At 38.0% G+C, this 12450-nt stretch overlaps 1 protein-coding gene across 3 annotated transcripts in view; it reads right to left on the bottom strand.

Annotated features, from left to right (window-relative positions):
* Positions 1 to 7910: 7910 nt before the first annotated feature.
* BMP5 (bone morphogenetic protein 5) overlaps positions 7911 to 12450 on the bottom strand; it is a 119545-nt gene continuing 115005 nt past the window's right edge. For 2 of the 3 annotated variants that reach the window (XM_065886481.1, XM_065886483.1), the window contains one exon: positions 9589 to 9738. In XM_065886481.1, the coding sequence (XP_065742553.1) occupies positions 9589 to 9738 (150 nt within the window). Of the gene's footprint in view, positions 9739 to 12450 lie in introns of all 3 variants that reach the window. The other variant, XM_065886482.1, reaches the window with a different exon arrangement.

Below are 12450 nucleotides of genomic sequence, written 5' to 3'. Positions count from 1 at the left end.
CAGTTCCCAGATATTTAGTTTCATCTATCTGTTTTATCTCACTGCCCTATTCACATTCCAGAAGCTCCTTGGACTCTTTTAAATGCACAGCAAAAATTATTAGACAAAAGTTATATAAATATGTTTAGTACATTAATACCTACATTTTATTTTCTGCGTAAATTATAAGGAGTTCTAATTGACTTTTCTCAGTAAACAGAGATAAGGTGATTCATAAAGCCCCCTGGCAGATGGGAGCAGAACCATGACTGTCTTCATGTCAATACCTGTTTCTCACAGGTAGACCTCGTCGTGAATGAGCTGTGGGTGAGAAAGTGAGGAAGGGTTGTCACTCACTGAAGTATCTCTATCTGCAGTGGTGACCTCACTGATCATGTGGTTTTAAACACCATCACATGTTGATGACTTACGGATTTATATGTCTGGCCAGGACCTCTCCTGTAATCTCAGGACGCCTGTTTCTAACCGGTCTCTGGACCTTTCCTTCAGAAATTAACATGTCCCAAATCAAACTCTCAACGACTTGGTGCAATCCAGCCTCGGCTGAAGCTCAGCAAGTGATCCCCCCTTCCTTCCTCTTATCCAGGCCATGTTCATAGGAGAAAGACCCTGGACTGCTCTTCCCAAAGATGCTACAGAAATCACTTCTCTTGTCTCTGTGCTCCCTTCTGTATTTTCTCTATAGGAACGAGGCAGCAGCACTTCCTGCCTTACAGAGGCTTTTTTCCTCCTATAATTGAGAAGTAATCATCCTGTGGGCCCCATTATGCTCCTTGTTTTATCCAGAGTAGAATTAGAGATTCCGGTTCAATACCATGGTGGGTAAGATCCTGAACTCACCTCCTCCCAGGGGCGCACTGAATCTACAGCTATATAGGAAAAATGTCCTCTGAAAAAGACCTAAAAACTGGTGAAGAGACCCCTTCACATGGGGCAAACGAGAGGGAAACCCCACGGAAGGGAGTAGGAAAGGCTGGGACAGCCTCTCTGTGAATCCACCCCAGACGCAGGGACCCGCAAAAGGCAGGGAGCTCACGCCCGGGCTTCCCCAGGAGCAAAGCATCCTTCCCCACGTCCGGTACCTGAGAAAGGAGCCCGCAGAACATGGGCTTTAGAAACTAAGTGGTTCCTGCACAAAACCTGTGGCCTGTCATGAGCTGAAGACGCCTCCTCCAGTCTGCGCAAGGCTTGCCGCCCAGCAGAGGCGGCCCTAGAAAACCGCCCGGGACTTGATGCAAGAGACACCCGTTTGCTCATTTTAAAGCACTGGTTCTGAGGGCTGGGGACCGCTGAGACCCTCCAGGATGGAGGCCAGGGGGCACATCTTCCCGCTACCCCTCCCCCCTCTGCCTGGAATAGCTAGCAGGGGACATCTCTCTCTCGTTTTTTTTCTTTTAATTCTTTTCTTTTACCTTTTTTTCTCCGTTTTTCTTCCTTTTTTATTCTTTTTCTTTCTTCTTCCTTTTACTTTTTTTCCCCCTTTTTTCATTGAGGGCCATCTTCCCACTCTGCCTCTGCCTCCCTCCAATGGACACCCCCTCCACATCCTCCAGAGGGCCAGTATCTCCCATGTCTGGTGCCCCAGTTTTTATATCTGGTGACCGGTGTCTGTGGCTGCCACCCAGGGGATGCCCTTTCATCACCTGACTCTGGAAGCCATGGGGGGCTTGCTTTCCTGGGTCCCAGGGGACTGTGACGATGAAGACAGTTCTTGGCTGGCTGCCATCCCAGGGCACTGCACAGACAACAGCCTGAGACATTGTCATCTTATCGTCATAGCTGCAACCTGAGGGGCAGGCTTCTAATGAAACACACATCTAAAGGCTGACAGTAAACATTTCCTGAGAACTCGGAGGGTGGGTACTAATTTTACATAGGCTGCCCTGCTTCAGAGCACCAGCATCTCTTGGAGGGGAGCTTGTGTATGTCTGCTGCTCTGAATTTTGCAGCTGCCCCCAGGGGACATGTCTGCATCATCTGGCTCTGGTGCCCAGGGGGCCTTGTGTTCCTGAGTCCCACAGGGCTGTAACAATCAGGACAGAGTTCTTGGCCAACTGCCACCCCAGGGCACTGCAGACAGCAGCCTGAAACACATCCCTAGCCTTTGTCTGAAAGAGGATGACTTGCTTGTCCTGGAGTTTAACCCGAGGGGCAAGCTTCAGGTTCAACACACATCTAGAGGCTACAGGGTGCCCTCAGTGAAGGTGGGCTGGGGAATGCCAGCTTTGCACTCTCTCTCTGCCTCAGTGCAGCTCACTCCCAGAAAGGAGCTTACACATTCCTATGGAGCCCCGATTTTTGCAACAGTCGCCAGGGGACACCTCTAGATCTCCTGACCCTGAGCACTGTTTGTGCTTCTGGTCCCACAGGACCTTGTATATTTGCATCACTTGAAAGCTGCTGCCTGAGGGTCAAGCTGCCAATCAGCCTGAATCTAGGTGCTGACTGAGATCCTCCCCTTTGGAACACTGACTGTCTTGGCACACCTTCAACTATTGGGAGCTATTCAAGTAAAATAGGCTACTTGGACAATCACAAAAGTTTGAGAGCTGGCCAAGAGCTAGGGCAGGGCTGAACAATGAGGTTCATCATCTTCTCAAGGCCAACCCTACAAGACTGAGAGAGGGGGGCTGTTTCATCTAATGCATAAAAACCAACACAGCAAGTCAAGCAAAATGAAGAAATAGAGGAATATGTTCCAAACAAAAGAACAAGATAAAACCTCAGGAAAAACAAACAAACTAAAACAAAAACCTTAATGAAATGGAGATTAGAATGGAATGCCCTAAAAGTGAAAGATATTTTGGGGACATTCATTTTAAAATAAGGAATCTCAAGACTTCCCTGGCCATCCAGTGGTTAAGACTCCACGCTCCCACTGCAGAGGGCATGGATTTGATCCCTGGTCAGGGACCTAAAAACCCTGATGCTGCTTGGTATGGTCAAAAGAATTTTTTTTAATAAAATAAAATAAAATAAGGAATCTAATCCCTCCTATCTCAATTTTGACAGTATTGCCTTTATGTTTGCTGTTTCCCATTAAAGTAATACATTAAGCTATTCATTTCCAAATCATTTCTAGAACATCAGCTCCAAGAATATCTTCATGATAACTTTTAAGGAATTAATAAATGAGTGGATATGGTAAATTTCTTCATCTTACAATGTAGAAGGTTCTTCCAAATAACTATAGTAGCCGGCATAATGGGAAGCATGTCTCAGAAGCAAGAGGGCTGTGGTGGCTTATTAGAGGGATCAAACACATCTGGTTTGGTGTATTTGGTCTTTTTGAGGGAGTAGCAAATGAGAAGGGCCTCCGGGAATAGGTAGAATATCACCAGGCAGAACTGAGGGAGGGCATTCCTCGGGAATGAAAAAAATGTTATCAAGGTCAGGAAGCTGTGTTCACGTATTGGGGATACAAAAAGTACTTTAATTTATTTTGACTTAGTAATAACACTAGGAGGTTTGTATGAGATGAGATTCATTGGATCCATTATGTTCAATAGCCAAGGTTTTTCAAATATTTTTCCTTTTTTTCACAACATCTTTGGAGAATTGCTTATTCATTTCCTTATGCTTTATTTCATGTCCTAAGTAGGACACCTTAGACAGGCTTACTGACATCAACAAGTGTTGTTGAGTATTGTAGACCTTCATCTCAAAGACAAGTAGTTTTCAAATGACCAGTCTTAATAACCTTAAGAAATAATATTATATGCCAAGGTAAAATCTTTTTTTGTTTATTAATTTTAAACAGGCAATTTTAAAAGCCATTCTAGAAACTATTTTATGAGAAGACTTGCCAAAAATTGAATAGGCAACAACAGTATGTCCTTTTTAAAAATTTTGTGTTTTAATTAACATTTTATTTCTCTTTACCTCATTTCCTAAAATAATTTGTTACAATTATCTAACCTTTTGTAGAAAATTCTAAATTAAAAAAATACAGAGTAATACACCATAATTTTGAAGAATGGAGGAAGCACAAAGTATAATAATGTGTTTCCCATCCTTCTAAAGGAATTTAGTGGTGGAAAAAAACCCAGAAAAACAATTATTAATCTAACAGTATGTCCTTATATTCAAAAGGAAGCACTCTATCCCCACAGATGCAATCTTTCTAAAGGATGCACTCTGTTCATTATTTACTTGCATATCTCAAGAAAGACAAGGGAGAAATAAATTCTTCCAATACACCCACATATTCTTGTCACCAAAGTGGTTCGACTTAGCAGCCTTAGTTTTTGAAGTTGGGTGAAATGATCGATTTTCATACATTTTCCATATTTGCTGGAAAATAATGTGTATTCTTCAATGTTCTCTACATGTTAATTAATTAATGTTTGTTAAATGGGTATATTTGCTCTATCTTCACTGATCATTTTTCTCTTAATCTGTCAGTTAGCGAGAGAGGTTTGCTCAAACCTCTCACTAAAAAGGTACGGTTTTAATTTCTCCTTGAAATTCTATCAATTTTTACTTTGTATGACTCTGAAACGGAATCCCATGCCTTACATCTAAGCTTAGAAATGACAATAGTGATTACAAGTTTTATTGATATGTTTTGACCACATTTCCCTAGAAATGGCTTAATATGATTAACCCAGTTTTGCTGTCGTGGGTATCGCCTGATATATATTTACCTTCATTTTACTTTCAACCTTCCTGTGTTTTTAAGTTTTAGGTGTGCCTGTTTTGAACAGAATGTAACTAGTTGTTGAAGTTATTATTTTAAATCCAATCTGATAATAGTGATCTTTTTAGTCCATTTACATTTAATACTATATGACCATGTCAGATTTAGTTCTATCATTATTATATGCAATACTTCCTTTTTGCTATGTTTCTTTTTATCTTTTTCTCTTTTTTTTTTGTCTTGTTGAATTGATTACATTTTACCACATTGCAATTATTCCCTCTACTGGTTTAGAATAGATGTCAGCTTACTACAGCCTATGGGCCAAATCCTACCTACAACCTGTTTTTGTAAATAAAGTTTTATTGGAACAGATCCACACATATTAGTGTACATATGGTGGATGGCTGCTTTCACACTGCAGTAGCAGAGGTAGGTAGTTGCAACAGAAACACAGAGCCTTAAATATTTATTATCACATTTTTTACCAAAAGAGTTTGCCAACCCTGGTTCAAAATATGCATTGTGTTCTGTAGTTAATAGTCTAACTTAATCATTATCATCAAGTAAAATACAAAACATATATTTCCGACTATCCATCTTCCATAATACATTCTATAGTTGTACTGTACTTTGCTGTAGTTAACCCTATTTAATGTCATTTAACTCTCTTGCTGTTATAAACCACAATTTTTAGACATTTTTATCTTAATCTATCCCCATGTTTACTATTTTCTTGTTCATCATATTTGTATACATTTCCTTTTGGGGTTAGTTTTGGCTCTTTCTGAGGTAAAACCTTTAGCAGTGGCTTTGTCATTGGTGGTAAATTCTCATTTTTCTTTGCCTGAGAATATTTTTCTTTTGCCCTAATGTTTGAAATAGTTTTGCTGGGTAAAGAATTCCAAATGACAGCTATTTTTTCTGAGCAATTTGAGGATAGTGATTACCTGTTCACTGCCTTCCAAGTTGAGAAGCCAGCTTTGATTGAGAAGTCACATGTTTGCCCCCAAATTGTCCCCAATTCTCTGGAATATAGATTAAATAGATGTTATTACTCAGTTTACTTTAAGTTCTTTTTGACTTTCTGTCACTTTATCTGTCTCAAAGTTGCCTTCCAGATAATTCCTTCAGATCTGTCTTTCAGCTCACTACTTTTCCCATAACATATCCCATAAAGTTTAAATTAAGTATTATATTTTTCCTTCCCAGAAGTTCTATGGGTTCGTTTAAAAGATTTTGTATTCATGTTTTTATTCTCTCTTCTTTAAAACAATACATCTTTATATAAGTATGTGTGTATATGTGTTTTATATAAATAAATACACTTATAAGTGTGTATGTATTGTGTGTTTTAATGAAGAAAGTATAAAGATACATAATTGAAGACATCTTAATTGGCCTGTGGCTCAAGGTAGAAAATTATTTTCCTAGTTTGGGCTTTTCCTATAGGTATCTGCAGGATGATAACCACTGTAGTTTTTTTAGGTCGGTTCTATTGTATTTCACCATGTAGTCACAATGAACTGGGAAGAAAACATTGACCACAACCCACTGAACCATCAGCTTAGGTCCTGTTTCCAGATGCTTAGTGAGGAGGCTGTTTGGCAGTGTTTCCTCTCTTACCCTCCTATATATAAGCCACAGGATTTGAGGCTGAAATGCGTCTCCCCATCCTCTCCCCCCTGATTGGAGGCTAGCTGCCTCTGTAAAGTTGAAACTAAGATGCAAAGGTTAAAGTGCATGTTTTTAAAAGTCTGAAGTTTCTGTGTAATTTTAAAGGCTGTATCTGATCCAGGTTCTCCTGTCTTTGAAATCCCCATCTTTCAAACAGCTTCTAACAAATATGGCAAGAGACTTGGAAGTGATTTTTGCAGAACCGTGGCTTTTTAAAAATTGCTAACTTGGATAGAGTGTTACTTTTCTGCGTACATAAGAATAAATACTAGCATTGATTGTTACTTTCCTACTTTTTCTCCAGTTATGATCTTAACCAAACTTGATAAATTTCAGATGTATACTTAGCGATGTATCTACTTTATCATCAAAGGCATCTTCACTTGTAAGTTCAAAAAGTTCCAGCCACCGCCCCCCGACACACACACACAAAAAAAAAAACTGCAAAAGGAAAAACATAGAAAAGCAGATAATCTGAGAGCAGGACTGTATGATCCATTGAGCAGTTGATTGAATGGTTATGAGACAGTGACCTGTGTTTGGGAATGAGGATTTCTTCTGCCTTAAATGGAGCTACAGAGGAACCTAATCATTCACTGTAAATGTCTTGAGAAATGAAGTTTGCCAGACTGTATAGTAGCCAGTAGGCACTGGCTCAGATTTAATGACGGTGATACAGGGATTATAAAATGACAATTCTTTACTTGAGAAAAAAATAATTTTGCATTTTCTTTTTTGTGTATTCTTTCTTTACTTCAATGCAGACAATTTATATTTGTCTTAGTTTTAAAGAACATGAGTATTTGTAATTGATGCCCTTCTAACTTCAAAAAGGATTAGGACCACTTTACAAAACAAAATACCTATAAAGGAGAAAAATTAAAAACATACAGACAAAGAAGCCAATACATAACTAGCTAAAAAGAACTGAAGAGTTTGGATCCTGTTAAAATAGGTCAAATTATTCTGATTTCTGCTAATAGCTTGAGTATTCAAAGTAATACTAAGAATTTACTATAATAGTTATTTGAGAATAATGTAACAGGCCATATGTGCACATATATGTATATATATATACATACACACACTATATATATATAAATGTGAAAATACCAATGCCAAATATCTCCCTTTTTAAATGAAAGAGAATAAGTAAGGTAATTTCCCAGCCTAATCATATTTTTGCTATTTTAAAATTTTCTTTGGGGAATTCTCTAATGGTCCAGTGGTTGGGACTCCACGCTTCCACTGCAGGGGGCACAGGTTTGATCCCTGGTTGAGGAAATAAGATCCTGCAAGCCACATATCATGGCCAAAAAGGAAAAAAAAAAAGAAAGAAAAAGGTAAAGAAAACAAAAAAAGAAAAATTAAAAATTTCTTTGTTGTTTGAACAGATCAAGAAAATATTTAATTCATGGATGGTTACTTTGCTCATTTAATAGTGAGTTATTTATCAACAGCACAAAAACTAGTTTTGGCAATTAAAAACATGTAATCCACAAACATTTTACATCTGATATGCTTATAGTCTCAATTTATGACATTTCATATCCCTCTTAATAAAAAGAGCCAAATCAAGAAGCACAGTAAAAACTAGCATCACAAGTTTAATGTATTTTAAAACATAGAAATATATTTAAACAACATATTTAAAGAATAATATAATAGACTTTCGTTTCTTATTCTTATAATGGTATACCATTAATTCAAAAATATATTACTTAATGTACCCCAAATAGAGTTATTATCAAACTTACTTTAAGATAAACTGTATTTTAAAACTACATTGCAATATTCCTGAATCACGAACAAACCCATAACATTTTAAAGCTATTTCTGATACAAATTTTACTTAAAAAGTCCAAAAGGGTGATTAATAAATGGTGCTTTATGAATATTTTAGATGGACTGTAAATAATCCTAGCCGTGGAGCCCACATAAATAACAAGTTTTCCACTAAATGTCATTCTTCCAAAAGTCAGTGGGTTAAAGACAAGCCTTAAAAGGCAGAGAGAGAAACAGGGAGAGAAAATAAATTAATTTCCAAGGGAAGAACACACATGCACATACACACAACAGAACCTTCCCATTTGGAATTATTTGTGCTTGGAGGAAGGTTTACAAAATCCCCCTCGAAAATAAGGTTTTCAATGAGCTCATTCTCCAAGATATGCAAAATGGATTTCAGCTGTTCTTTCAAAATGGCAATTCTGTCAAAGCCATTCTGGGATTTGGGGTAATTTCCTCCAGTTGAGTTTCAGTGCTTTTACCCTAAATAAAATCCCTTGCATCCCATCAATCAGCACACTCAGTTATAAAATAGAGCTACAGAAAATGGCTCTGTAGGTCTCTTTGCTCGGGTATATTTTATGCATGCAGTGACTCTTGTCTGTGGGGAGGGTAGGGGAGCACATGTAAATGTTTCTTTATTTTGGACTGTTTTTAAATCTGAAAAAAATGTCTGCAGCAGTAGTGTTCTAGATAATAGGCAGACATGATTTATTTGAGGTAAGAAGGTTGTACTATGCTTTTTTAGTGTTAACTTGGAAAGTTATGGACACAGGCTCAAGTCTGTCTCCACAGAATTCCTGAAGCTTTGAGCTCTTTGAAAAATTTACAACCCATGCGCCAAGAAGGAACGCTTTCCTACAGTTACACCAATTCTGTTCAAACAAATAGTTATGACAATTATGTGCAACCTTTCAGCTTCTGTGTTCTGCCTCCCATTTATTTATTCAAATCCAGTTCAACATTTCACTTTATCTAACAAAGCAGAAACTCTCAAAGAAAAATTGTGTTCCTCCAGGAATTTTTGTTTGGGGTGGTTATTTTGTTAAGTTTTATTTCTAAATAAATATCCTATCAGAGTTTTCATTGGCACAGCCTAACCAAATGCATTCAGTTTCCTTCAACAATACTTAACAGTCAAAAGAATTCTGCCTAATTTCAGAAAATTATGTAAAAAGTGTAATACATTAAAAAATGTTGAAATGGAATTGGACTCAGCATATCCTATTGAAAGTTAGACTGGGTGATCTATTGCATACTGCAGTGACCTATAAAATACATTTTATTGAAAAGGCATCCACAAAGGAGAATATATACCTTTAAATAAATAAAAGTGACTATATACATGATATTGTACATAAGTTAGAGAGATGAAATGAGCCAGACTAATTTTTTGAAATTCCCCTTTTATCTGAAAGGATACTTTTTATTGTAGTCATAAACCTTAATACAGATCTTTTTCTTATTACCATTATTATCTAATATTAGTGGCAGCCACACGAACGCACTACCATATTTCTGTATTTTTTCAAAATGACATTGGAGCTGTCATCAAAGTACAACACAGAGATGGCGTTTAATTTGGTTGGCGCGCAGCAAGGCTTTGGTACGTGGTCAGGAAACATCAGATGAACCTGGGGGGGAAAAACATTTTGTTCTTTAAGAATTAAGATAGACATTTTGTCTGCAGCTTGAAAGTAATATTCTTGTTTTGTCACTGACTATCAGCAACCCCTTAAGCTACCTCCCTTTCTTCCGTTTATGTTCCATGGCAGGGTGGGGTAAGGCTGGTAGTGAAGGGTGTATTCTTAAGTATTAACACCTAGACTCGACCCACCAGTTCTAATTACATGTTGGCGCTTTAAAAAATATTCTACCAAGGAAGGAAAACTCTCTCTATGGAATATTCAGTGGAAATTTTCCTGGAGGAAAGAACATGGCAACTAGCACTGGGTTGCTTTTGGTTAAAATGACCACTTCTATTTACTTCATGAGAAATACAGAAGTTCTAAATGCAAAATCAGTGAAGCCATACCACTGCACTGTAGAAAGATGTGGATATAAGAATTATTTTTGAAAGGATAACTAAACAATAAATCAATAACTTTGTTTGACAATAAAATTAAAAGCTGTGCCAACACTTCATTTTCCATGATAAAGGAAGCATACAAATCACAGCAAAATAAACTCCAGGTAAAATCCAATACTTGCTTTAAAGCAATGATTTCAACTATTCTCCCCATAAGTTTTTATCAGATTGGCCAGAGTTTAACATCCTTTGACTTGCTTTCTCCCCTAGACAAGTGCCAAAAAGCAGGCTAAGCTAAAGCAGAGGCAAGGAGCCTAGATATTTTAAAAATTAAATATCCATCTTCCCCACCAAAGCCTGAAAAGGCAGCTGTACATGGACAATGAAATGCTTAAGTAAAGGGTTTGTTCTCACTTTGACCAGACTGGCAGGTTTGCCTCTGATGTTCAATAATCAAGGAAGGAGCCAGGACACTGTACCCCATTTCCCACCCACCCCTGCTGCCCCCGACCCTTCCTCCAGAGGAGTTTATGGGAAGTCCCACTGCAGAGTCCTTAGGGATCTACAAAGAGAAAATACAGCTCTTAGAATCTTGGCTGCATAACCTCCTGGCTGAAATGATATAGGAGCCCTGCCTATGGACAGACACAGCAGGAAAAATGAGGTGATCGGACACGGATGTGAAATTTCCTAAGACCTCACAAAACTGCAAACTGGATGCTTTCTCCCAATTTCAGATGCAGCCTGCAGCCCTCCTCGGCTTTAACGTCCTCAACTCTCACACCAGTGATGGATAACCCCCTGCTTCAAGGACCACCTCACCAAGCCATCACTCGGAAAAAATGGGATTGTTCTTCAATCATTTCTCAAACATAGTTGTCACAAACCTGCTCTCCTTTAACAACAAACACGTCTGTCTTCTTGTTTCATGTCCTTCATAGGACAAACATAGAGAGTGTACAATGCCGGGGGGGTGGGGGGGAACCCACCAAACTTCCCACATCCCTTAAAGTTCTGGGATGACTTTATGCTCCACATCCCAGGACAGTGATCCAGACCAGGGTCCTGTTCCAAGTGTGTGTCAGTGTTTTTAAAAATGTTTGTTTTTAGACGCTGCCTTCTAGACTACAGTCCTAAGAGCTGACAGTATATAATTATATATTTTTTTAAAAAGAAAAAAAGAGAGAGATGGGGGGTATTTGACAAAGAGTTTTTCCCATACTTAAGCATTGTATAGCCTGAGAGAACTTGGATGCATATCTAAGGAAACACAGAAAGCTCTCTAAGTCATTGACAGTACAAAGAGTTTAACTGCTGGGAAATTAAGTGGCATTTCTCTATAGGCTAATAGTGGCTGTTCTGTCGTGACTGGACAGAAAGACAGTGACCAGGCCTCTTCCTTTCAGGTGTGAGACAGCAGCGTTCCTCTCTCTGCGATTGTTTTCAGATGACTCACGTTTCAGAATGTGAATTCTCATACAGAAGAATAGAAGGCTGGACTCCACAGACATTCTTTTCCTGGAGGAAGTTTGAATACAATATACCCTTCCTTGTACCACATACCTGCTCCAGTAATGATATCCTATATCAAGAAGTGCTTATATTTATAGATAGCAAAGATGAAGGAATATGAGAATTTAAAATAGCCCCAGGAATTTACTCTATATTTTGCATATGGCAACCTTATTGGTCAAGAATCAATAAAAAGAAGAATATTTCTATGGCACTGACAACATCAAAGCAAGCATGAACGAGCCTGCTGGTTGGAATTTAGACTCTGGTTCTTCACTTTAGACAGTGAAATAAGAGCCGTAGCAAACTAAGGTTTTCTTTAAATCAATATAAATTTTGTTATCAAGGAGGAAGTAAGAGTTTCTCCCTAGACATATGGGTTTTCTGGGTATGATATATCAAAGAGATCTAGGGTGGAAAAATCGGTGTTGGGGAAGGATAAACATGAGCAAATGTTTTCCATTCATTATTAAAAAGCAACCTGATAATTTTATGTGATTGTATTCTGAAATAAATGCATATCTTCAAACTTGGGTGAAAAAAGAATATTTATAAATGACTACCTTTAAAAATATATATTTGTTTTATCTCTCTGTTTCCTCTCTAATCCAAGGTTTTGACAATATCTATGCTTTACTTGCCATAGATATGTATCTTTGGTGTCTAGCTATCTTGTAGTACCTCTGAGGTCAGAAAGATGCCAGCAAAGCATCAAGTCAAATGATTTAATCTGTCAACGTATATATACAGTTCTTTATTCATAAGGAAACTAGGATGTTATTTCCATCAGCTTTAAATTGTAAAT

Source organism: Phocoena phocoena, chromosome 10, assembly GCF_963924675.1.
Source record: "Phocoena phocoena chromosome 10, mPhoPho1.1, whole genome shotgun sequence".
NCBI lineage: Eukaryota > Metazoa > Chordata > Mammalia > Artiodactyla > Phocoenidae > Phocoena > Phocoena phocoena.
This window is presented reverse-complemented; position numbering and strand designations above follow the sequence as displayed.